The sequence below is a fragment of the Festucalex cinctus genome, chromosome 15 (assembly GCF_051991245.1).
Source record: "Festucalex cinctus isolate MCC-2025b chromosome 15, RoL_Fcin_1.0, whole genome shotgun sequence".
In the NCBI taxonomy this organism is placed as follows: domain Eukaryota; kingdom Metazoa; phylum Chordata; class Actinopteri; order Syngnathiformes; family Syngnathidae; genus Festucalex; species Festucalex cinctus.
This window is the reverse complement of record NC_135425.1, coordinates 15,066,296-15,093,108: the sequence shown is the minus strand read 5'-3', so window position 1 is coordinate 15,093,108 and position 26,813 is coordinate 15,066,296. Positions and strand designations below refer to the sequence as shown.

At 37.7% G+C, this 26,813-nt stretch overlaps 1 protein-coding gene across 4 annotated transcripts in view; it reads left to right on the top strand.

Annotated features, from left to right (window-relative positions):
• The window catches only part of LOC144002473 (transmembrane protein 132C), a 172,334-nt gene that overhangs the window by 46,844 nt on the left and 98,677 nt on the right, over positions 1–26,813 (top strand). For 2 of the 4 annotated variants that reach the window (XM_077497744.1, XM_077497746.1), the window contains 2 exons: positions 22,270–22,306; positions 22,380–23,194. In XM_077497744.1, coding sequence (XP_077353870.1) covers positions 22,398–23,194 — 797 coding nt within the window. In that variant the 5' untranslated portion in view covers positions 22,270–22,306; positions 22,380–22,397. Of the gene's footprint in view, positions 1–22,269; positions 23,195–26,813 lie in introns of all 4 variants that reach the window. The other 2 variants (XM_077497745.1, XM_077497743.1) reach the window with 2 other exon arrangements.

Genomic DNA, 26,813 nt, shown 5'->3' with positions numbered 1-26,813 from the left:
AGTGATTTCAATTGGTATAATCACGATATAATCACAATATGGTCACCATACGATAATTATCGCGATATTGTGGGGAAGTTGGTGATGCAAAAAAAGTCACAATATTGTTAAAAAAAAAGATGAGGTCATACAAAACAAAACAAAAACAAAACACAATATTGTGATTTTGTACATAATAGCAATGCATATAAACAACCTACAATCTCTAATAAGCCTTAATATTGAAGCACTTACTTGCTAATTCAAGTACACATTGATTTCCTCAACATGTTGACCCACAAGCATATTACCTTCCCCTGACCAATAGCGTGGATTTTAAACATAGAAGGGCCAAAACATGCCTTATGGAAATTAAACTGCACTAAAAAAAAAAGGCCACCAGAGGGTATTAGAACTGCACAAATGGAAATCAAAAGATTTTTTTTTTTTAAGATGTTCTGCTTTTAATATTGTGACATGATATATTGAGGCAGTTTCACTATTACCGCATTTTCCGCACTATAAGGCACACCGCATTATAAGGCGCACCCTCAATGTATGACATATTTTCAAACTTTTCCATATATAAGGCGCACCGCATTATAAGACGCACCTTCAATGAATGACATTTTAAAACTTTTTCCATATATAAGCGGCTACAGTAGAGGCTGGGGTTACGTTATGCATCCATTAGATGGTGCTGCGCTAAAGGGAATGTCAACAAAACAGTCAAATAGGTCAGTCAAACTTTATTAATAGATTACAAACCAGCTTTCTGACAACTCCAAAATGAATAAACAGCTGTTTTATTATTTTCTCTGAGGTAAAGTATTAGTATAAGCTAGCGATCCAAGATGGCGGGATCTTCTGCACATGCGCGTCACCGATCGTGCAGGGTCACCGATAGCGTCTTGACAGCGAGACCTGTTGTGGCTCAATATTGATCCATATATAAGGCGCACTGGATTATAAGGCGCATGGTCAGCTTTTGAAAAAATTGAAGGCTTTTAGGTGCGCCTTATAGTGCGGAAAATACGGTACAATATCACGATATTGCAGTTCTCGTTACATCCTTAATCATAATCTAATAGCTGTTAAAAAGAGCCGTTATCATCAATTCTTTAAGTTATTTGGGATATCTTTGGATTTTCAATTTGCTTTTAGTGTCTGTTTTCAGTCTTTTTGAAAAATCAGTTTTTACTTTTGAACCAGGTCAGATTCCAAATATTTCCAACTATAGATTGACAGTACATTCAATGCAAACTTTAACTTAAGTTTAAATTTAGATTTCAATGCGGTTATTTCAATTTTTTTTTTTTATTTTACTGATGTATCCTTTAGATTTTTATTTAATAACATTACTTGAGAGGGACATGTGACGACGGACATGCGGTGAATTATATTCATCGAACGATCAATATTCGACATTCGTTGCAGGGGGAAAGGAGTGTTCATGGCGGCTGGCCACACACGGCGATGAATATTTATCAACGTGAGGGTGTGGCGGCAACTGGCCTGAAAATGTGGGGTGGGGTCAACGGTACTGAAAATGGCCGTTAACTCATTCACTGCCAGTCATTATAGAAAATTTTTACATTTCCAATACTCACGTGATATTACATTCAATAATTATATATAAACCGAATCTACCAAATAACAGAATAGACTCCCTACTTTTTGTCCCGTCCCGTTCTTTTATAATTGACAGCAGAAAAATGTAGGTTTGCCAAAATACAGCCATTTCTCCCATGGACTCTGAAACTGTGTTTATTTCCTATAAAATGGGGCAATGATGTCATCTACCGGTGGTTGGGCATCAGTAAAGTTGTTTCCAAGTTTGATATTTACAGTGGAGCATGCTCAGATTCGCCCCCATTTAGCACCGCTCTAAAAAATACAATTGACAAGTATACTTATCAAAGGCAGTGAATGAGTTAAGGAAACTCCTGAAATTGTCGTTGCCCAGTCCACCCCATATAAAAAAATATTGTAACAAAGATATTTATCTTTATTTACTTAGTTTTGTTTAGGGAGCCAAACCCAATTTTCATGGAAAGTATTTATTGGAGTTTTATCACTGTTTTTTTCCAAGAATTTTTGGGATCTAAAAACCAAAAAATAATTACATTTACTATTTTCACTATTCCCTATCCCCCTCGAATAGCAGGTGTCCACTGAACTCCATTTAACATATAGGTAAATGACACCTTTTAATAGCACATTTGAGGCAACATGCTTTACTTTTAAGTAGTGGTTTTGCCTTTTTAATAATGTAGTCAAATTGACACTGAGAGCGCTAACATGTTGGGGGGGTATAATAATGGCAACCCACGCTACGCCACTGCTCATTAGCAGCTGCGGTCAACCATAGACCAAGACATTTGATCTTGTTACTGCACCAATCTATGCCCATTTTTAATACCATTAGTATTTTAATGCAAACACACAAAAACAGTACCCTCCTGATACCCCCCGAGAGATAAAGGAGTTTACACTGCGGCGCGAGAAAGGGCAAACGAGATGGCATCTGGATGATGAACAGCTGGAGCACCAACTAGTTGCAGAGTTCAAATGGGATGTGGAAATAAATGGTCAGCAGAAACCAAAACAAACCATCATCATCACTCAAGCAAACAAACCACAAAAGTTTATGACTTTTAGATTAAACCGTATATTCAGAAATGCACCCGGCCTGAGCATTAAAAATTAAATTAGCTGCTCGTGGTAAACAGCTCAACTTTGCGGCCTTCGCATTTACAAGAGACGAACAAACGTTCCTCTTGCGCTCTCTTTCAATAAACGTAAAATGCATGTAACAACCTTTGTAAAAGTAAAGTTCTTGAGATATAGCAATTGCATTACTAAAAGCTTCACTGCCTTTCCAAACTGTGCTCTTATTTAATGCTTTAAAATCCCGCAGCAGTAATCGTTTCACCTCCACAACATTGTGTTTTGAAAGTTTAGCATTTGGAAATTTGACAGCTGCAATGTTGGCCTTTTGGGAAGTGGACGTGACCGCGTGTGGGGCGAGCGGCGGCGGCGGCCTCCATCCTGATGCAGCATCCACATCAATCACGTCGTAGCCATGCCTTAAGCGGACCGCTCTTCGATGTCTATTTCACGCCAAATAGAACCAAGATTTATTTAATAGAAAGTCAGGTTGAATTGGAAAAACACTTGCAACTAGTGTTTGAGGCTATAAACTCTTATTGGACACAGTAAACAGTTTGTTTGAACAAGAGATCACCTGAGAAGCGGAGATAACAATCTGTGATGGTCAACAACAGCAAAGCGTGTAAAATCAGATTATGACATGGGCGTTTCTAGCCCATTTTTGAGGGTGCTCAAGCCCCCTAAATTGAATCCCAGCACCCCTTAAATTTAAAAAATTTGATTGTTTTTTAATATACGCAAGCTAGAGAATTGTGATAACATACAGTACTTTGTTGAAATGTAATATTATTAATAGAATTACAGCAATTATGTTGGTAGGTCCGCGACCCTTGTGAGGACTGAGCGGTTAAGAAAATGGATGCTTTTGTTCTAGCTAAGAAACGTTTCATGTGTCTGCAAGTGTTAACATTAAACCCACGGTGCTGCTGACAAACCAACTAGTTTTTTATAGAGTGTTTGTTTCTCAACCCAAAGACTACAGATGTGAACCCCAGAAGTGTGAGTGAATTTGGTGACTTAATAAAAGCTCTTTCAAAACCTTGGAAGTCCATTGGAAGTCTGGTGTACTATTCAGAAAAAAAAAAGCACAGCAGGAGAAAAAGGTACTGGCCATTTTGTTGTTGTTTTTTTAGGTTATTTTTCATTGACTTTATATATAGTCTTGGTCTTGTCTCAGGCTCCACCTCCAAAAGTCTTGGTCTTGTCTCATCTCTACCTCCAAAGGTCTTGGTCTTGTCTAGATTTCGACCTCCAAAAGTCTTGATCTTTTCTCAGTCTTGACCTCCAAAGCGCTCGGTATTTGTCTTGTCTCGATCTCGACTTCCAAAGCACTCTGCCTTGGTCTTGTCTCAATCTCGACCTCCAAAGTGCTCTGTCTTTGTCCTGTCTCGGTCTCGACCTCCAAAAGTCTTGGTCTTTTCTCAGTCTTGACCTCCAAAGCGCTCGATATTGGTCTTGTCTCGATCTCAACTTCCAAAGCACTCTGCCTTGGTCTTGTCTCAATCTCGACCTCCAAAGAGCTCGGTCTTGGTCTCGTCTCGATCGGGACCTCCAAAGTGCTCTGTCTTTGTCCTGTCTAGGTCTCAACCTCCAAAAGTCTTGGTCTTTTCTCGGTCTTGACCTCCAAAGCGCTCGGTATTGGTCTTGTCTCGATCTCGACCTCAAAAGGTCTTGGTCATGTCTCGATCTCGACTTCCAAAACACTCTGCCTTGGTCTTGTCTCGATCTCGACCTCCAAAGTGCTCTGTCTTTGTACTGTCTAGGTCTCAACCTCCAAAAGTCTTGGTCTTTTCTCGGTCTTGACCTCCAAAGCGCTCGGTATTGGTCTTGTCTCGATCTCGACCTCCAAAGAGCTCGGTCTTGGTCTCGTCTCGATCGGGACCTCCAAAGTGCTCTGTCTTTGTCCTGTCTAGGTCTCAACCTCCAAAAGTCTTGGTCTTTTCTCGGTCTTGACCTCCAAAGCGCTCGGTATTGGTCTTGTCTCGATCTCGACCTCAAAAGGTCTTGGTCTTGTCTCGATCTCGACTTCCAAAACACTCTGCCTTGGTCTTGTCTCGATCTCGACCTCCAAAGTGCTCTGTCTTTGTCCTGTCTAGGTCTCAACCTCCAAAAGTCTTGGTCTTTTCTCGGTCTTGACCTCCAAAGCGCTCGGTATTGGTCTTGTCTCGATCTCGACCTCAAAAGGTCTTGCTCTTGTCTCGATCTCGACTTCCAAAACACTCTGCCTTGGTCTTGTCTCGATCTCGACCTCCAAAGTGCTCTGTCTTTGTCCTGTCTAGGTCTCGACCTCCAAAAGTCTTGGTCTTGTCGCAGTTTCTACCTCCCAAAGGTCTTAGTTTTGTCTTGGTCTCGATACTCTCTGGTGTCAATAATGTCTTCGTTGGTGTGGTCTTTACTACAACACTAAAGTGGATATCATACCTGCTCAACCTAAAACAAGGTTCCCACCGAGTCTTAAAAAGTCTTGAAAAACTAAAATGCCACATTATTGCAATATTAACTGCGCTGTGGTGGTGTTGCATGAGTTGCTTACTCAATATGCTTGCATTCTTTCTTACATCCTGCACACATTCCACTTTTACACATTCGAGAAATAATTTAAAGCACATTCGCAAACTCTTTTTCTTTGGCAATAAGGCTGTGAAAAAAAGGTGTGTGTATATATATATATATATATATATATATATATATATATATATATATATATATATATATATTTTTTTTTTTTTCTTTTGCTAAATGGTCTTAAATTGGTCTTAAAAATGGAACTGTCGGAACCCTGCTAAAAGTATATGAAATTAAAGACTCAATCACTAGTTTCAATAAATGTATTATTCTGTTTTAGAAGAAAGGTTTGTTTTTGACACTATTAGAATCACGCATGTGCAACAAGTTTTCGAGCTGTGCCATGATGTTGAAAAACAAAATTTGTGTCTCTATCTGAATGTTTTCTTTCCCGCGAAACCTAAAGTGATCATGAGGTTCCTGTCTGACTAAACTTCTCAGACATTTTCTGTCACAAATTCTGGCACCAGAGCATTGAAACGGAATGATCAACAGCCTTTTTCTGGCATAGCTATTTCCAGTTTCTATGGATTCCCCAATCGGCACGCTTGCTAAAAGACACACAATTCTCCATGGTGCTTTTTTTTTTTTTTTTTTTTTTTTTTGGAGGGGGAAAGATGTGGATAAAGAAATGTGTGCCGTGAGCCTCGCTTGCTGCAGGAGGAGACCTCAGAGTTCATCTCATTTCAGAGTTTTCTGAGCAGCTGCGAAACGACTCTGTTCTTTACCCGTGCTGGTGCTGGTGCGTGCCTTCGACTTCCTGTGGGCCGTGATCGAGCAGGCGCTTCTGTTCCGCGCTGTTTAGCGCCTCGTTCTAGTCGCTGGTGTGCATCTCTCCTCTGATGCTGCCCATCAACACGTTGCATTATATCTATGCCAGAAGCGCATCGCCTGCCGTGTCTTCTACTAACAACATGCATTTTTTTGCCAGCTCCCCTTTTTGTCATTGGTGGTTTGGCCTTTTGGGGCAACTCTGTATGTTTTATGAATAGGCTGTCTGAACCTGCTTGGGAATTGACGTGCGTACAAAATATGACCAATATATTGTGTTGTTATCCCCTGACGGAACAGTATCAGTACGTCATCATAAAATCACTGTCAGGCTCTTTATGAGAATTATGACTTTTTAATATAGCAGGCTCCGTAGACTTTTCCACGCACTGTCAAAACCGCCGTCAAATGAAAACGTGTTTTATTACTATTGTTAATATTATTCATGTTTTTTCACGATCAGCTGTTCCGCACCTTTCATTTTACTCGGGAGACGAGCCAACGTTTACAACACAGTCGATAAAAGAGCTGACTTTCTTTCGACACTACAGAAAACCTTTGACAATGATTTTTATGCTCGAATGATTAATAATTAAAATTATATATTTATACTAGATGAAGCTAATTTTGGAGAAGTGTGTGTGAATACTGAAACTCTGAATGAAAAAATAAAATGTGGTGCAAATCATGGGAGAAAAATGGCAAATGGCAATTAGTGGGTCAAACATGTGTTATGTGGAAAGGTTTTGCACGGGTGAAATATAGCAGATTGAATGGCAAGGTGACTTGAATGAGCTAAATTGTTTGAAATTTGAAGAGGAACGATGAGAGCCATAACCGTAACCTCCCCCTCAAAAATGAGGAATTTTATTGGTGAAAATTGTGCAATATTTAGTGAAATATTTGGACTTTTTGCAATATGGGGCAATGTTTTGAATTTGAAATGGGAGCAGATTGTTTATTGTCTCATTGGAAATGAATTGGGATTTTGGGTTTAAAAAATGCTGAATTGTGGGAACACTGTAAATTTTTGGAATGAGAAAAATAACAGCCTGTGAAGCATGACTTTTTTCGAACATATTTAAGTTAGAATGGTGTTAATTGGTCGAAAAAGGTTGAAGTAGTCGAAGGACAAAAATGGTGAAATATGAAAACATAGAATAATGTGTGACAGAATTATTTAAAGTTATATTTTTGTAGGCAGATCAAAGTCAGGCGGGCAAATGAAGTCTAAAATATTAATGCGAGTTATCCCATCTTTACGTTTAAAGATGCAAAATTGTGCAGGTATAAATATGAATGAATATGAAATATCATTGGCCAATATCAGTACTAGCGGACATCTTATGGCCGTTTTACGATCAGGAATTAGAAATTAACACATCATTGCCAGACCAGCAAAAAAATGCATCATTTGACGTCTTTTTCCGTCAATGGCAGTGAATGAGTTAAAACATTGCCGTTAATTTCATGCAATTTTTAAGGAAAAATATGTTGGTATAATGGGTCTTTCTTTAAAATTGTTATTGTTATACTGTCATTGTTTTGGGGGGAAATTTTATGTATCAAAAGTACTATTAGTATTGGTACTTAGTGTCGTATAAGTGACTACTCAAGAGTTGAGTACTCGCACTAGTATTAGTCTGAAAAAAATTGGTATGGAAAATCCCAAATCTACACATATAGCAGTGTATGTATATATCTCCATAGAGCTTTAGCTCAGGGTGGTGAGGTTCCGAACTGCTGACTAATTGGACTCCTATGGTGATTTATAGATTTGGAGCAGAGTTGCCTGATTAAATGCGGAATCATCACCTCATTTCTAACCTCCACATTATTTGGCGGTGGAAAGTTGCTTTAGGCTTGTTTGGCTGCCTAATGAAAAATAGCGACGGAAAACTCTTGTTGAATTGTACTGTTGCAAATTAAATTGACCGTGCATTTCTTTACGTGTGTGTGTTGTTTTTCAACATAGTAAGCAATCAAATAGAACCCCTGCCCAGCCCCTCGTCTGGGCCAAATGGAAAAACATTGAGTTTTGCATTATTTAAAGGAAGTGGCGGTTGTCCAGAGTCTATTGACTTTCTTGCTGCGTAACCTTGCTTCAAATGCCAAGCCATTGCTCACCTTTCTCCTTTTTGCCAACTCATTGCATTATATTCACCAACTCTGGTTGGATTACTTAACATTTGCACTGAAAAACATCCCTGGCGTATGGAACAGGTGAACCGGATTCAGTCTGATAGCAATTTTTGGTCCACGGGGAGTTATTATTATTTATGACACCAGTCTCTCTCCATCTAAGAAACCTCCCTGCATCATCTGTCACTGTCACGGCATTTGTTTGACTCATTTTAAAGCGTAGTAACTGGTGAAGGGAAGGAGCTAGTCACATTGATATGTTCTCCAAGGTAATCTAAGGTGTTAAATGGGTCTGCATAGTTAAAAGTGTTGCCTTCGATTAGCCCTTTGGGCGCTTTGATTGCGGGCCTAACTGCTCCTCTGGTCTGCTCAGCGCATTTAGCGGCATTTCGTTGAAGAGCCCGCGTCTCGTAGCTCATCCTTTCTAAACAACCTATGGCGCTATTGTGAGTCCCCACGCCGCCATTCACCTGCTGTCTCCCTGACACTGTATAATGCGCACGCACTGCGGCCACGGGCGACGGGCTGAACCGGCATAAAAAGGCCATTCATGTCCCCGATGTGTCTTTAAGGGAGAAAGCTTTCCTGTTCAGGCGCTGTTGCCGGGTAACCCCTGCGGGCTAACATGATGCAGGATGAGCGGCGGGAAACTGAAAGAGATGCTTGGAAGCTGCTGCAAGTCTTCCCAAGTTTGGCATAACTAATGCCCAATAGGGAGGTTCATTTTATTTTATTATTATTATTTTTTTTTACTCCCTGCTCTGTCTTTGGGATTCATTGAAGCAAAGAATTTTCATTCCAAGGAGCCGGTAAAGTAGGAAGAATGCAACTGTTATGCAGTAGCAGTTATCTTTAAGGAAACTCTATAAACTGACGGATTGAAGCAACATCGCATTCCCAACATTGTTTTCCAACCATGCCAACTTAAATTCAAAAAGAAGAAATTAACTCATTCAAACCCAAAGACGTATAAATCCGTTTTTCAATACTTTGTTCTTCACTCCCAAAAACATATTTATACGTTTTTTTTTTGTTTTTGTTTTTTAAAGCTAAAGCATAAAGAGAGCTTCTGACATGAAGAGGTCGTTTAAAGCAATGGTAGTTATTACAAAAAAACGGCCAGCAGGTGGCAGAAGAGTATAAGAGATCAGAGCCAGGGCCATTTGCAACAAGCTCTTTTTGCCAGTGTTTTCAACAGGTTTGTGAATAATGATGAAAAATGGAAACGGATATGTTTTTATAGCAATAGAACAGAACATTCTGTGGGCCTCGCAAAGTCGGTCAAAATCCAGTAAAACAGACAGGAGCAAAAGGGGTTGCTTCTGTGAAAATGGCTGGGAATGAAAGAGTTAAAGAAGAAATGTGGACTCTTATTTCCGTGTCATCGTTCATATAGTAGAATTGTGCTGTCATTTGACATATTTCATTCGTGTCATTTCAAATATTGAGGAGAATCCAATGATGACAGTCTGGTTTTAAATGTTAACATTTTAGTACTTAGCAGATAACAAATAGATGGAACAGGCAGCAAATTGTCCTTAATTCCTTAATATTCACTGAATTATACTTTTACGAAAACACACTGCTCAAACAAAAATAATTCAAATAAAACATATCCTTTTGTTTAGTTTCCAAAAGTTATTCACCCACAAGTTAAATTAAACTATCAAACAGACTTCCAGTTCAGCCTTAGTTCCAATTCCGTAAAGGAAAAAAAATTAACCCGAGGCAACGGATTGAACTGATTGATTGCTTGGATAGTTTGAAGCATGCTTCATCTCTGTTGGTCGGATCACATCACTTAATTTTCCCTCATTTCTCTGACATGGAAAATATGATTCCACCTATTGATCAGTGCATAAAACGTGTTGCCTAGCGATGAAAGATGAGGTGTGCCTTGCTTTTATCGGATCCGATTAACCTCCTGCTGGGATTGGACACTCTACTCCGCTACGGCACTCGTGCTGTGTCAGGGTGCATTTGATGGGCTCTTAGGGTGATTAGTGTCCCTGTGTGTTTTTATTCTTGTGGAACACCAACCAGAGTATGATTCCCAGCATTGACATGTTAAGATCCTTCAGAGAGGTGTAACATTAGGACCCCGAAACACCGATTTTCATGTTGTACGGTTAATAATAAGTGAAAAGCGAGAGTTCAAATATGGACAGGTTTTCAGTGGTTCAACTGATGTTGATATCTCCATTTTGTTTGATATTTTATTCAAACGTCTCACAAGGTTATGAAACGTCCTGACATTGCCGACGGCATTTTGTGTGATCGGCTGCTGACATTTATATATGTTTTTCATTTTTTCCATGAGCTTCAACATACCCTGAAATTCAATTGTCCCGAGGTTAGAAATGTGAAAATGTTACCTCTCAAATTGAGCGGCAGAGGGGCCACTGAGGAGCACGACTCAAAGGTCCCTTGAGGTATTTCTGAACAGGAAATGAAGTTGCCTTTGAGGAAAATGTCAACAAACACCAACTTTATGATTATAGTAAATTCTTGTCTGTTTACAAGAGAAATGTTGAGAGGTGAAACCAATCAGGTTCAGACTATAATGAGGCAAAATGATAGCGATAACATGGCAGAATCTCGAAGTGATTTAATTATATTTTCTTCCTGGGTCAAACTATCAGCATCATTATGTTTATCAACAGTGCAGGCAATGTGAAATTGGCATTTTAATATTCCTCTGTCCAATGTGATAAGACCTTCAGCACTGTTATTGACATAGTACACCGGACCACTGTTGGAATCATTAGAACTGATAAGTACCACAATAAAAAAAAAAAAAAAAAAAAAAAACACAGTTAAATTCAAAGTACAATTTGTACACAATTGTACATTTACAACAAATATAAATTCAAATATAAAATGTGCGATTAATTTGCAATTAGTTATTTATACATCCAGAGTTAACGCGTTAATTTTGACAGCCCTAATATATGCACATTTTCTATGAGAAAAAGATTGATGAGTCCATTTTGATAATTTTTTTTAAACAGTTGTATCCATTTGATGATTTTTACATTCATTCAAAGATTTTACTCATTCTCTTTTACAAGCATTGAAGAAAAAAGTAGAAACAGAAGTAGATTAATCATGATTAATTACGGAAAATTATGCGATTAATACTACACTATATTTGGATACATGACAGCTGTACATCGACAGCAACGGGCAAAATCTTCAGTATGTTCTTTTCACAAAGAAGCTAGTTTTCTCCGTTTTTTGGTCAAACCTTTTTTTGTCACAGACTACAATATTCTGTGGGCCTTCAAAGGTCGGTCAAAATACTAAAAAAAAAAAACCGAGTGGCAACATGGGGAAATGTGCTTTGAAAACAGCTTGCAGTTAAATATGCGGTAAATGCTTTGTTTGTTTTCAAAGCTGATATTGAAGCCACTGGGAAAATACATACATTTGAAATTCCTTAGACGACTTGGGGTTATTTCCTGGGAGACAGTATAAACATATGGCTCACAATCGGCGAGCAATGAACCATTCCGCCACGGTTGTGTCGTCTTGACAAGAAAACAAGACTTAATTGTTGAGTGAACACTCGATGTGTGAGCGAAGTACGCATCATATGTTCCTCTCATCAAATCTTCACGCCTTCCAATTTCAATAACCTCTGCTTCCTCCATCAAATCTGTTTGGCGAATGTGTTAGAGAAAGTTGGGACAACTTAAAATGTTTGATCAGGGAGTGCCTTGAAAGGCACGCACATGGCGCAGGATAAGGACGAGAAGGGGCCGGGAAAGATGAGAGGATTATATTTCTACTTTGCTCACAAGGGGAGGAGAACAGGTGATTGGATTTGAAGCTAAACACATCTCCCTTGGGCGTAGACAAGCTTTTTATTACTACACTTAATACAGTGGAACCTCCAAAGTCCTTTAACGTCGAACCCAAATTTCTGAACAGTCATCAAGTTGTGTGCAATGATAACTATATAACGGGAAACTCAATTAACTGTAGCTTACTTACGAGTGATCAGACTGATGAGTTTTTTTTAAATATGAAAACTCTAGTCTGCCACTATTGAATATTTTTTAATCGATTAATCTATCGATTATTCAGTCAATTAATTGACTAATCTGGTTCATTTTAATTTAAGTGCATTCCAAAATTGTTGTTTAGTAACTCATTCACTCAACCATTTTCACTGAAGCAACCCCCTTCATTCCCGACTGTTTTGCTGTATTTTGACTGATTTTGCAAGGCCCACCGAATATTGTGTTCTTTTGCAATAAAAACATGGAATCTACCAAAGGAAAGATTAGTCTCTTCTTTCATCAGGAAAAAAAAGTACATTTCTATCTGTTTCCGTTTTGCAGCAATTAGCATTAGAATATAGATAAGTTTCATCATTATTCACAAATCTGTTTAGAATTGTGAGGAAACAGCTTGTTTTTAACATGACCCTGGTTGATCTCTTATACTCTGCTGCCACCTTCTGGCCATTTTTGTAATTATACCATTGCTTCACCCGTTCTCTGCAGTTGAGAGGCTGCATCAAAGCCTTCTCTATGTGCTAGTATAAAACAAACAAACAAACAAACAAAAACGTATAAATATGTCTTTGGGACACTTAAAACATTTAAAATGGAGTGCATGTTTACGTTTTTGGGATCAAATGAGTTAATCAGTTATTTGTGTTTAATTCGTACTTGGTATTTGTATGGGGGGGGGGATTGATGTTTTACTATGTTACCGGTTCGGTCATTGTTTTTCAAAGTAAAAACAGATATTTGCAAATGTCTTATTTTGATTAACTCTTTGACTGCCAAAGACGTTTCATGATGATTAGTAAAATTCCAATGAATGGAATGCGATCTTTCATTTCGTAGCCACATTGTATATGTAGTAAAGGCAAACAATATTCTTTTTGATTTGATTTGATTTGATTTGATTTATTTGTTCATTTTTCCTTTCGGACAGCATTGTGACAAACAAACATTTCAACATACAATTTTAACATATGATAACCGAAAAGAAAAAGGGCTGGCAGGAAGAAGCAAAAAAGCTTATAAATTCCCGCCCCCATACTAATCTAGGACGCATAAAATCAAGAGTAATAGTTAAGGATCAGCAGAGATGATAAAATTTCACACAGTTCATCAAGTCCATGAAGTTGATTTATCCAGTTGATTACATTCGGAAACTTTTGATTCAGGCAAATGGATTATAGAAAGTTCAATCAGTTCATCTTCACCAGTGATTTGATCGAAAGTAGTTCATGAGAGAAGATTCGTTCAAATTAATTGTTGATCACTTGTTGATTAGTACCATGTGGATTATCACAGTCCAGCAGCTTTAGATAACTGGGCATAGTGAAAACCATGTGTCCGACAGCTCCGTCACTCAGATCCGTCTTCATCACGATTTTGACTCATCGCGACTTTGTTCTCTCTTTTTGCCTTGAAAGATGAGTTAAAATGCTCAAAAGCGGCTGGCACTGTGGATTTTTTGTTTTTTTGTTTTTATAACGCCTGGCAGTCAAAGAGTTAAACACAGAAGATAATCAGCAATTACTGTACAATTACTGTTGATATGCTGAAATCAGAGGATTTGGACAACTTTAAATTTAAAAAATGGCTCCAAGTGATTCATCATTTAATAAATTAGTTGTCCATTAATTTAATAATCCATTACTTGTTGATTAATCGATTCATCTTGACAGCTCTAGAAAAATCTTGACCCAACGTGCTGGGTCAAAACCTCAATCCAATGTGCTGGCATTGGCTCAGTCCCTTTTGGACCCATCTCAATTTCACACAATTTGTGTTATTTTTGACAGTGCGGTTTTAAGAGCATTCCCACGCAACATCAGGGAAACAATGCGATCAGCTCACACGCGTGATCGTACTCTTCTGCCGGCGTACTGGCATGCTGTCAGTACCCGGCAATCCTCTGCTCACAAGAGTTTTACAATCTAGATTTACCATGGGGGGGTTAACTTATCTTCACAAATCATTTCCTTTTTCATTTGCAGAAGCAGTCCGGCACCATGCATGATTTACAAGTACAGTAGCTGCTGACACGAAATCCAAGGATAACTCGCGGCTGCAAATCAAACCGGCTTTGCCTGCGTTATTTATAACGACCAGAGTAGTGTCATAAAATGGACCAAATCTGGAGTTACAATTGTTTTGACTTGTTTCCAGCTGTAAAGAGGTATTTCGTTTCATCTGCGTCATCGTAAGTAGAAACTAGGACAGTGTGTCATATTCACCAGAGAAACGCGGCAACGGGGAAATAATCTCCCAGTTCCACAAACTGGATCTGTTTGCTCCCTTGACATTGAACCCTGTTTTGTCATCTTTCAAATTAGGGCCGTCAAAGTCTATACTGCCATCACTCACAGGGTACTGCCTGACTCAATGTCTCTTTAGTAGGGATAGACCGATTATCGGCTAGACCGATTATCGGCTGGGCCGATTATCGGCGCCGATATTCAGCATTTTGAGAAATATCGTAATCTACCATTTTGAAGAATCATATGGCCGATAATAGATCCATTTTTTTTTTTAAATATTAACTTCAGGGAACTAATTTAAATGTAAATAAAAAAAAAAAAAAGTTTTTATTTTCATTTTTGTCGACCCTGGGAACTCCCTGCACCTTCGGTTTTTGATTAAAACTAAGATAAGTAAAAATATTATACTTTGGATATTTTGAAATTTTGGAAGACTTATTTTGTGTAGAAAATGTTTTGTTTTTATTTAACTTTTGAAAACATGCTACTGCGCCTGAACTTGTCTATTGACTAAGATTTGCACCAACACAACTCATCAATAAAATGAAGGAAGACACAGTACACTTGATGACGAAAAGTTGACAAATACTAGAATGGAAAATCTATACCCAAACACAAAAAAATTACAAATATTTGATTATACGGAACATAAGACATCTGATCCAGAAAATGGCATTGATCCAGATAAATTTTTATGTAGTAACAACTATGACCTTGCCTGCGAGTACCACACTGATGAGCAATTCAATGTAAATGTAAGTAAGGATTTTCGTGCATTCTCAATCATACATTTTAATAGTAGAAGTCTATATAAAAACTTTACAGAAATTAAAAAATGCTTGAGTAAAATAAATAAATTCCAAATTATAGCCATATCAGAGACATGGCTTGATAATGAGAAAATAAGCGATATAGAAATGGAAGGATATGAATTGTTTACAATGAATAGGGAAAACAGAAGGGGAGGAGGAGTTGCAATATATGTTGATAAGGTTTTCAAATGTAGTAAAATTGAACATCTAACTACTACTGTGGATAATGTAATGGAATGTGTAACTATTGAAGTTCACATAAAAAATATATCAAACGTAATTATAAGTTGTATATATAGGACACCAGGATCATGTCTTGATACATTTAACGATAAGTTAACAGATATCCTTAGTTATACAAATGATAAAAATTGCGAATATTGTGTGGTGATTTTAACATTGATTTATTAAATCCTAATGGACATCAGAAGACAACTGATTTTATAAATATGATGTATAGTAATAGTTTATTTCCTGTTATTATAAAACCTAGTAGAATAACAATCGATACAGCTACACTAATTGATAATATATTCACAAATAAAATTGACCTTAAAATAGAAAGTGGACTCCTTATTAACGATATAAGTGATCACCTCCCGATCTTTGCAATTTTTTATGATTATTTTGATAAAAAAATGAAGCCGACTACTTACACATTTGAAACTAGAGTAAGAACAACACGCTCCATGGCTGCCTTTAAGTTGGATTTAGAGAAACACAACTGGTCTGAGGTTTATTCAAATAACGATCCTGATATTGCATATAGTGAATTTCAGTCAACCATTATTTCTTTATATAATAAACATTGTCCATCAATTAAAATTACAAGAAAGTATAAAGGTCCAAATAAGACATGGATGACGAAGGGAATACAGAATGCATGCAAAAAGAAAAATAATTTATATAAAAGATTTATTAAATTGAGAACTGTGGAAGCTGAAACAAAGTACAAGATCTATAAAAATAAATTAGCAAATATTATTCGAATAAGAAAGAAAGATTATTACCATGAATTATTAGAACAGAATAAAAGCAATACACAAGAAATATGGAAAACACTAAATCATGTAATTAAAAAAAGTTCTAAAAAAACAAATTTTCCACAATATTTTATAAAAGATAACGATATGGTAATTGATGAAATTTCTGACATAGCTAATAATTTTAATGAATATCTAGTTAACGTGGGCAGTAACTTGGCAAACAAAATCCCAGAGCCAAGAAACAAACATGAAATAGATAAGAACATTGTAAATAACCACCTCAATGGCAGTCATGGAGCTTGTAGAAGCAATATCTACCGAAATAGATAATAAAAAATTTACTGTTGGGATTTTTATGGATTTAAAAAAAGCTTTTGATACTATAGATCATTCTATATTAATGAATAAATTAAATAAATATGGAATAAGAGGTTTAGCTTATAAGTGGATGAAAAGTTATTTGGAAAATAGATATCAGTATGTGCAGTTTAATAATGTACAATCAGAACACATGAAGATCACTCATGGAGTTCCCCAAGGGTCTGTGCTTGGCCCTAAATTATTTATACTGTACATAAATGATATTTGCTATGTCTCAAAAATATTGAAAAGTGTCTTATTTGCTGATGATACAACTTTCTATTGTTCAGGAGAAAACCTGAAGCAGCTTCTGACTACTGTGGAGTATGAATTGAATATAATAAAAAAATGGTTTGATGTAAATAAATTATCATTGAATTTAAATAAAACCAAGTTCATAGTTTTTGGCACTAGACAAATCACTCATCAAGTTAAAATTATGGTGAATTCAATTGAAATAGAAAGGGTGAATGAAAATAAATTCCTTGGAGTTATTATCGATGATAAATTATGTTGGAAGCCACACATAGAAACTGTTAAAAGGAAAATGTCAAAAATTATAGGGATACTCTATAAAAGTAAGGATGTTTTAAACATGAAATCATTATATATATTATATAGTTCATTATTATTACCATATTTGACCTATTGTGTAGAATTATGGGGAATGGCATATAAAACAAATACTAACACCGTTTTCAAATTGCAAAAGAAAGCTATAAGAATTATTAATGGATCAAAATATACAGAACCAACACATCCACTATTTATTAAATTAAATGCAATGAAATTTTATGACTTGGTGGATTTTAAAATAGCACAAATAATGTATAAAGTTTATAACAATTTACTCTGCCACAGTACTCAGAAGTTATTTGAAATTAGACACAGTCCTTATGATATAAGGGGTACAAGTGTGTACAAAAAACCCAAAATAAGAACAAATATTAAGCAAAGGTGTGTATCTGTAAAAGGTGTTGATCTGTGGAATCATCTGGAAATTGCTCTGAAAAATTGTGACTCAATGCTGGAGTTTAAAAAAATGTTTAAAAGTAAAGTTCAAAAAAATTATCTATGTCAGACCAGAATATGAAAAATGTACATGTATGTGTAAATGATCTAGATAGGTATTATGGTATATGTTTAGTAAATTTATGTATATATGTTTTTGGTAAATGTGAATATGTTAAGTGCACTTGTGTATATGTATGTATGTATATGTGTATATGTATATATATATATATAACTTGGATTATATATATCATTTATTATTATTATTTTTTTTATTTTTTATTTTTTTAATAATTAGTCAATTAAAATTGTATTAATAATGAAATAAGTTTAAATATATTGAGTAAAAGGGGTAGGACTAGATAAGTTTTTAACTTCTTCCTACTCCCTTTTGAACATGTAAGTTATGATTGATTGAATGATTATTTTATTGGGATTTTCTTCTCTTTTGATTGTTGTTGTTTTCTGTTTTATTTCTGCTGTTCATCTGTTTATATGTTCAAATAAATGTACAAAGAAGATTTTGAAAAAAAAAAAATCTTAAAAATATTTTACTAACCCTAAAAGTTGCTCAATAAACGTATGCTTTAAAATTAAAAAAATAATAATAAAAAATAAAAATAAAAAATAAGAGAGCTGGAGTTTGTATTTTTTCCAAATTTTGATGTCCCTTTTTAGTGAAATTGAATATCGGCCCCAAATATCGGTTATCGGCATCCTTCACTACCAATAATTGGTATCGGTATCGGGCCCGAAAAAACCTTATCGGTCTATCTCTACTCTTTAGGACAATGGAGATATACTCTTATATGAGTAGTTAGAAGAAAGAGAATGGCATGAATACGGATTCCAAAAGATTTCAGATAATTTGTGTTTATGAGTCATGCTTATTATTTCCATGGCTTTGTCACTCACGTCTGACATGTATTACCGATGCATATTCTTTTATTGAATAGGAGGTCTGTAATTAGGTTCTGCCTGAGGCCTGTTTATCATGCATAAAGCAAGAGCGTTTTCAAAGCAGTGGCTGAGACAAAGGCCATATTCTCATTATTTGCACATTTGTTGGGAAATAAATTAAAGTTTTTTTTCTTGCCAGCCAAACTCAGTCCAGGGCCTGACCTGTGTAATAAACCAGAAAAACTCTTGGCTGCTCCATTACGTCTAGAATTGCAAGTTAAAACAGATGCAGAAGGTTAAGATATTTATTCTCTAATTGATCCACAAAGAAACCCATTTGGCTCCGTTGCTGCAAAACACAGAGGAAGAAGTCTCTTTAATTCATGTCTGGACCAAGATGAACTCTTGAATAGCCTGGTGGACTGAGAGCTTCGTCGTTGATTATTAACATTGGGAAAACTCTTTAACTGTGACTTTTTGGTTGCTATGTTAGGAGTGTTGTAAGGCTCCAGATTGGTCTTTTTATGGGTCTCGGTCGTGTCTCAGAATCAAAGGCATTTTTACTCGGTCTTGTCTTGGACAGGGCGGAGTTGGGATTTTTGATCAATACAAGGTCAATACTACTGCAGTAAAAGCACCAGATTCTGGCTTCCTGGTACACACCCACTGCACACAGAGAGTGGATGAAGATGACAAAGTGGGAGCTGCGTGCTCCCCCCAAAAATTTGTAAAAATATCATCCGTAATTAAGTGTGATTTCCAAATCCAGAATCTTTTTGCTTAAAATTGTCTTTGTAAAATGTCACTTATCATGGTATTGTCTGGGTCTTGACCTCCAAAACACTCAGTCTTGTCTCGGCCTCAACGTGCAAACATCTCGGTCTTGTCTGGGTTTCGACCTCCAAAAGTCTTGGTCTTGTTTCGGTCTCTACCTCCAAAAGTCTTGGCCTTTTCTCAGTCTTGACCTCTAAAAGTCTTGGTCTTGCCTTAGTTTCGACTTCCAAAAGTCTCGGTCTTGCCTCGGTTTCAACTTCCAAAGGGCTCGATCTTGTCTCAGTTTTGACCTCCAAAAGTCTTGGTCTTGTCTCGGTCTCGACCTCCAAAAGTCTTGGCCTTTTCTCAGTCTTGACCTCTAAAAGTCTTGGTCTTGCCTTAGTTTCGACTTCCAAAAGTCTCGGTCTTGTCTCAGTTTCAACTTCCAAAGGGCTCGGTCTTGTCTCAGTTTTGACCTCCAAAAGGTTTGGTCTTGTCTGGGTCTCGACCTACAAAAGACTCGGTCTTGTCTTGGTCTCAACCTCCAAATGTCTGTCTTGTCTCGGCCTTGACCACCAAAAGGCTTGGTCTTGTCTGGTTCTCGACCTACAAAAGTCTTGGCCTTTTCTCAGTCTTGACCTCTAAAAGTCTTGGTCTAGCCTTAGTTTCGACTTCCAAAAGTCTCGGTCTTGTCTCAGTTTCAACTTCCAAAAGGCTTGGTCTTGTCTGGGCCTCGACCTACAAAAAACTCGGTCTTGATCTCGGTCTCAACCTCCAAACGTCTCTGTCTTGTCTCGGCCTTGACCACCAAAAGGCTTGGTCTTGTCTGGCTCTTGACCTCCAAAAGATTTGCTCATGTCTGTCTCAACCTCCAAAAGTCTCGTTCTTGATCTCCAAAAGGCTTGGTCTTGTCTGGTCTTGTCTGCGTCTCAATTCTGTCTGGGTCTCGACCTCCAAAAGGCTTCATCCTGTCTCGGTTTTGATACGCTCTTGTCTTGGTCTCGGTTGGTGTCGTCTTGACTGCAACTTGTATGTCAGTTCACATACCTAAAGCATGACTGCTCGTGAAGAAATTCTGTTGTGGATTTGCAAAAAAAGATTTCATGGAAATGTTAAGTGAAGATGTTGATGGACATATTGTACATTTATAGTCATCAAAAATGTTTTAAGAAAAAAAAAGCTACATTGAGTAAGCTTAATTCTAAACTGAATAGATTATCATAACATTTGTAACGAGTGAATGTGGTTGCTGATTTGTCAGAAATAAATGCTGTTAGTGATGTTATGGAACATCAAACAAACTTACGCTGGTTCATAATTTCAGAACTTGTTATACTCTATCTAAACCATATTTCCTCAAACCCTCATAGAGTTTGTGTTCTAATTGATTGCTGGGTGCGTCATCTACTTGAAACAAAAAAAGTCTTTCTTTGTCACCTTGGAACTGTTTAAAATTGTGTGTGTGTGTGTCTGAGAATGAAAATGCGTTTGCTGGCATCCATCAAACTCCCATATTTTATATGCTGCAAGCAGCCAATTAGGTATTCTGAGTGTGAAAGAGTTTCTTGATCTCTCCTATGGATCTTTGCTAAACTGCCTCTCCACAGATTGTGTTTTAATCAGCTCCGAGTTTCCATTGTGTGTTGAACTGTGGGAAAATAATAGACACTCTTTCTATGTTGATCACGTTCGCTGTGCAAACGCAATCGGTTTTAAGATATTGGGGAGCCTGCATAATAAGACCATGCAAAGAAATTGGTGAGAATACAGGAAGAAAGTGAAATAATTTGTTTTTAGGCTGATGAGGGAAAAAAAACATACCGATTACCAATAATAATAATACGATGATTTCCTATTCTTTGTTAATAGCGGGTATCAAATGTAAATGCATCTTTTTATTTTATTTTTTTTTTTTCTCAGTGCAATGGGGCTGTCATGGATACACATAACTGTTGAACAAGAAACGAACATTAAGAACGCATATCATATATATATATATATATATATATATATATATATATATATATATATATATATATATATATATATATATATATATTCGCAAAAATCAATTCGCTCATAATTGTAATATTATTGAGGTACTATATTTGCCCTGCGATTGGCGAGCAACCAGTCCAGGGTGTGCCCCGCCTACTACCCAAAGCCATCTGAGATAAGCTCCAGCACCCCCCACGACCCTTGTGAGGAATAAGCGGTCAAGAAAATGGATGGATGGATGGATACTACATACATAAATAATACATAAATGCAACTAAGTGACATTACAAATAAAAATTAGAGTTTACCTTTGAATGATTACAGCTCTGCATTTGCAGATTTGTGGATTTTTTTCAACATATTTTTATTTTTATTTTGTTTCATTTTAAAGTTTTCCCATTCTAATAGGTTTTTATCCCAATTTCCTTCCATTTAAATTGAATGTTCATAGTATTTTTTGAAGAATATTTTGAGTTTGAAAAATAAATAAATAAATAATAATTTAGAAAAAATGTATTCAATTTAGCTGGTTATTTTGGCCGATGTTCGAAGGGCCAAAATCGGCCCATTTAATCGGCCCGTCAATCAATCAGTTGGGCCCCCAGAATAATAGCAACTCAGAAATAGCACATTGCTTTAGAAAATAAGAATGAGCAAGGTTGAGATGATGATGGATAAATGTTTTTGAAACATTTAACTGCGGCATCCCAAGAAAACGATCTCAAAAGACATTTTCCAATAGATTTAATGAACGCTATGATTGCCTCAGGTTGCAGGGAATGCATGCAAATGTTATGGTAGCTGTGAATTTCTCCTTACAAGGTCGTGTGTTCCTTTCCCTTTTTCTCATATTATACTTTAATTTCACGGCTGGCTGGGGCTTTGTTGATAAGGTTTTGAAAAAGGCTCTTTGAGTTAAAAGGCCTGTAAAAGCATTTCCGTGGCTGTCCTGTATTATTTATATTCCAGATATGTGTTATCAAGTCTCAGTTATTCGAACACCGGAGCAATAGATAACTTTTCTTTTGCTACTGTGTCTTCTCTGTTTTAGTGGTGGACAGCAAGGCGATTCTGGAGGGCCTGCAGAGGTACAACCCAATGCCAATCTATCTGCCTGTCAGCTACCGGATCCTTAATGCTGAGTCAGCTTTCTTCCTACAGGAGGCAAACCAGGATTTAATGAGGAATTCCAGCCTGCAGGCCCGTACAGAGTCTTTCTTCATCCACCAGGCCCGGCAGATGCCCTTTGTCAACGCTAGCTACGGGCCGCTGTCCGTGCAGCAGCCCGTCCCGCTGGAGATGCTGCAAACTCAACCGGGGCCGTTCAATTTGCCCGCTTTCACTTTATCATCAGCGCCAACATCCCCGTCACAGACGCCGCTCTTTACATTTAACTGGAAGGTTCACACATACATCATCAATGAGAGGATTCACCCCAGTTGGCCAAAGGTCCAAGTGTTATTCTACATCGCAGGGAGGGACTGGGATGATTACAGCGCCATCCAGAAGCTGCCATGCATCAGGATGTTCGCCTTCCATGAGACTCAGGAGGTGCGCGGGACGTGCAGGCTGAAAGGTGAACTGGGGATTTGCGTTGCTGAGCTGGAACCTCTCGCCAGCTGGTTTAGCCCACCCACCGTCAGGCCCGGTAGGCAGAGGGTGTCCGAGCAGGCCCAAGGCACTCCCGTGGAGCTCTACTACGTGGTTCAAACCACCAAGACCGGGGATTGCAACGCCGAGGACTCCCGGAAAGGTAGCGCAATCCGTACGGAGCAGCACGGCCCGAGGGGCTATTCTGCGGGGCATACACCCATGCAACGCATCGGGAGCGTCCGGCTCTTTCAGCCACTATCGGAACTGAAACTGGACAGTAACTTTCTGGTCATGGTGCCCTCCAAACCCATCCGGCAGAGAGAAACTGTCTCGGCTTTTCTGGCTCTGTCGACAATTTCCCCGGCGCAGATCTTCACCCTCAGGTAAGCGGTTTGAAGCCGATTTCAAGTCTTGTCGTGTGTCGCTTGTTGTGCATTATACAAGGAACTCCGTTTGAGATGATTCTACCCAAAAGCAGCTAACGACGATTGAGCCTCATCTCATATGGAACATTACTCAAAAGGGATTTTAATTTCAGAGTTATAATGACATTTTCTGAACTTTGAGGCTTCACACATGCCTGCACAAAGTGGATAAACACCCGACTAAATGTTCTGGATGGTGGTGTCGCACATTAACAAAAAGTACCTTGTTACGCTGTTGATAGTGCTGCTTGAAGCATTAACAAGGTCTTCTTGGAATGCTTGTAGAGTCAACAACAGTGTGAAACATGATCTTCAGCTATCAAATATTTTGATGTTCGGTAGACTTTACACCGATTATGCAATATCTGTGATCGACTGTAATGTCATAAATTGCGTGATCAATCAATTATGTCATTAATCGGATCCACATAATAAGACATGGCAGCAAAAACAACCTCATTCACTCACGAGACGTTCTGCGCTGCCATAGTGTATATGAGAGCATGAAAACAAATTCTATTTTTAGCCTTGTCGCATGTCGGGGGAGCAGTAAGTCTTTGCGCTGAGGCGGAAGTTTCATCGTTTGTGTGTAGTGTATATATAATTTTTGCCTGGTAAAAAGTCCAAAGCCCATTTTATGTCAAGTAAAAAAAAAAAAAAATCTAGTATGTGCATTATTTATTATGTGAAGGCTGAGGCCTTCTACTATTTTGTACCTAATAGTACCTATTAGTACAATCTAGTACCTGGTAGGGCTGGGCGATATGGCCAAAAAATTAAATCAAATAAACGCAACACACATTTATTTACAGGTTTAATTTATTCCAAAATAATTCCTGTACAAATTGTTCAGACAACAATAATGTATACTGATTCTAAATAAGTGTTAACATAAACTTAACATTTATAGTTTGTGCCTAAATTTATCCATGTCTTGTAGACTTAGACTTGACTTTATTGATCCCTTTGGGATGGCTCCCTCTGGGAAATTTACATGTCCAGCAGCAATGAGAACATAAATAAAAAATAATTCAATCAATCAATAAATAAGGTTATTACACCAGAGATTGAATTAATAATACTACTACTAATAATAATAATAATAAATAAAAATTCAATCAATCAATAAATAAGGTTATTACACCAGAGATTGAATTAATAATAATAATAATAAAAAACACCCAATCCAGCATTCTGCTACTTGCGCAAAATTACAATTCACAAAAACATTTGGATGTAACAGAACATAAGAACAACAGCTTTTAACAATCCAAAAGACAAAACTCGATTTCACGATTTAGCAAAGTTTCAACAATTCAATTTTTAAAATGTGATGTATCGAATAATTCCATTTATTGCCCAGCCCTAGTACCTGGAAGCAAATATTACCCACTAGTACCTACTTGCACCTACTAGTACCCAGTACCTACTAGTACCTGGTACCTGGTAATACCAACTAATACATGGTACCTTTTAGTAGTGATGGGAAAATGAAGCATCATGAAGCACTTGCGATATTTTTTTGACTCCTCTAGATGGCGTTCTTGGTTTAAAGATAAAGGCTAGTGCAATTGAAATTGATTAAATTTACATTGGATCTTTAAACCGACGAGTGTCATCTAAAGGAGTAAAAAAATCACAAGTGCTTTATGAAGCTTCATACCTATTAGTACCTCCTAGTACCTGGTACCTAATAATATACATTAGTACCTTCTAGTACCTGGTACCTACTAGTACTTGGTACCCAATTGTTCCTACTGGTGCCTACTAGTACCTGGTACTTAATAGTACCTACTAGTAACTAGCACCGACTGGTGTCTGGTAGCTACTAGGACCCACTGTCTGTACAGTATGAACATGTCAATCGATAGCTTTGACTTAGTGTCACAGCTGATTAGTAATATTTGGAATTGCACGGTGCATCACTCAGATCCTCCAAACTAATTTCAACAGTAATCATACCGCGAACAATTAAAAATGATTTTGCAGGAGTTAGAAAAACAATCACAGACTTAGCCAAGCCCGGTGACATTTACAGTTTTCGAAGCATTATCAGCGAGCCGAATGGTGTTGTTGCAACTCATTCATGAGAGAGAATCACTGATGCTTCTCGTGACTCATGTCAAATGACTCAGGGGACAGTGCTGAACTAATCAGGTTGTTTAATGCCACGGCTGCATGTGTGTAGGTGCGATACGAGGCTGACAAACAGCAAACAAATGAGTCTGCATGCATATTCTTGTTTTTCCATCAAGTCTGGTATGGGCAAAATCCTGGTTCAGTTGCAAAGAGTGACATCATCTCTTCATAGCGTGAGAATGACTTGAACCAAGGACACAAATGATTGGTATTATAGTGGTTGTTAAAGAGGTAGTTCAGCTTTTTTGACATGAATCTCTATTTCATCCTCACCTCCAGTGGTGTGCGATCAGCACTGACTTACCCCTGACAGCGTTCGGTGACACGAGTTCTGGTCCTGTGTTGGACGAGAGGAAAATAGTCCAGCAACCTGGCTGGGGTCACGGAAAGTGATACAAACGAACAGAAAAGTAGAGCCTGGCGGTAATGGCGTCTGACTTTTTTCAGAAAAGGAGTTTAATGATGCAAATGTATCACTCTTTTGAACACAAATTGTTTTTAGAAGAAAAACGCTTTATTTCAGTGACCCCGGCCAGCTTGCTGGACTATTTTCCTCTCGTCCAACACTGGACCAGAACCCGTGTCACAGAACGCTGTCAGGGGTAAGTCAGTGTTGATCGCACACTGGAGGTGAGGATGAAATAGAGATTCATGTCAAAAAAGCCGAACTATGCCTTTAAACTGTTGTTTGTTCCTTCAATGAAAAAGTAAAGTGCAGGTCACCAAATGGAAACACACAAAACTGTTAACCATACTAAACTGTTCTCCACAGTGGCTTTTGAATATATTACGGTGTGCTTCATCCGAATTATGAGCAGCGGACAAATTTGTGGATTAGTGTGTGGCATTAGAGATTAGAATATGTGTGCATGATAAGCTTTTGATTTGCCACAGCACCCTCTCGATCGCAGGCGACGTTGCCATGACACCACCGGTCTCCTGTTTGGCATATGTTTATTTGGCCCATTTACTTTACCTACTACGCCGGCAAACGTAAGGTTGAAAATCAAGCAGGGGTAAAATAGAAGTGCTTGTGATTGTAAATGCCAGATCATACAGATAATTGAATGGATTGTACAATAGTGTCAGTGAACTAATATTTGCTTGGATTCTGCCTAGGGTGTCCAAACGTCCCGTATTTTCCAGGACAGTCCCGTATTTGATCCTTGGATAGTATTCACAGCAGATTTCGTCAACCTCATTGTTTTGTCCCGATATTACGCAGGCTCCATCCCAGTGGCCCGTTCACACAGTTGTCATAGCGATTCATATGATAAACACATTAAAAGTTTTCAATTTTTGAATATCAAATAAACGAGAAACAGGAGGAGGAACGGGCCTTTAGACATGCATATCTTAAAAGCGTGATGGTTGTCTAAAAAAATAAATGCACGTGCACGCCGTTCCACAAATGCACATTCAGCAACTCACAAGCAGA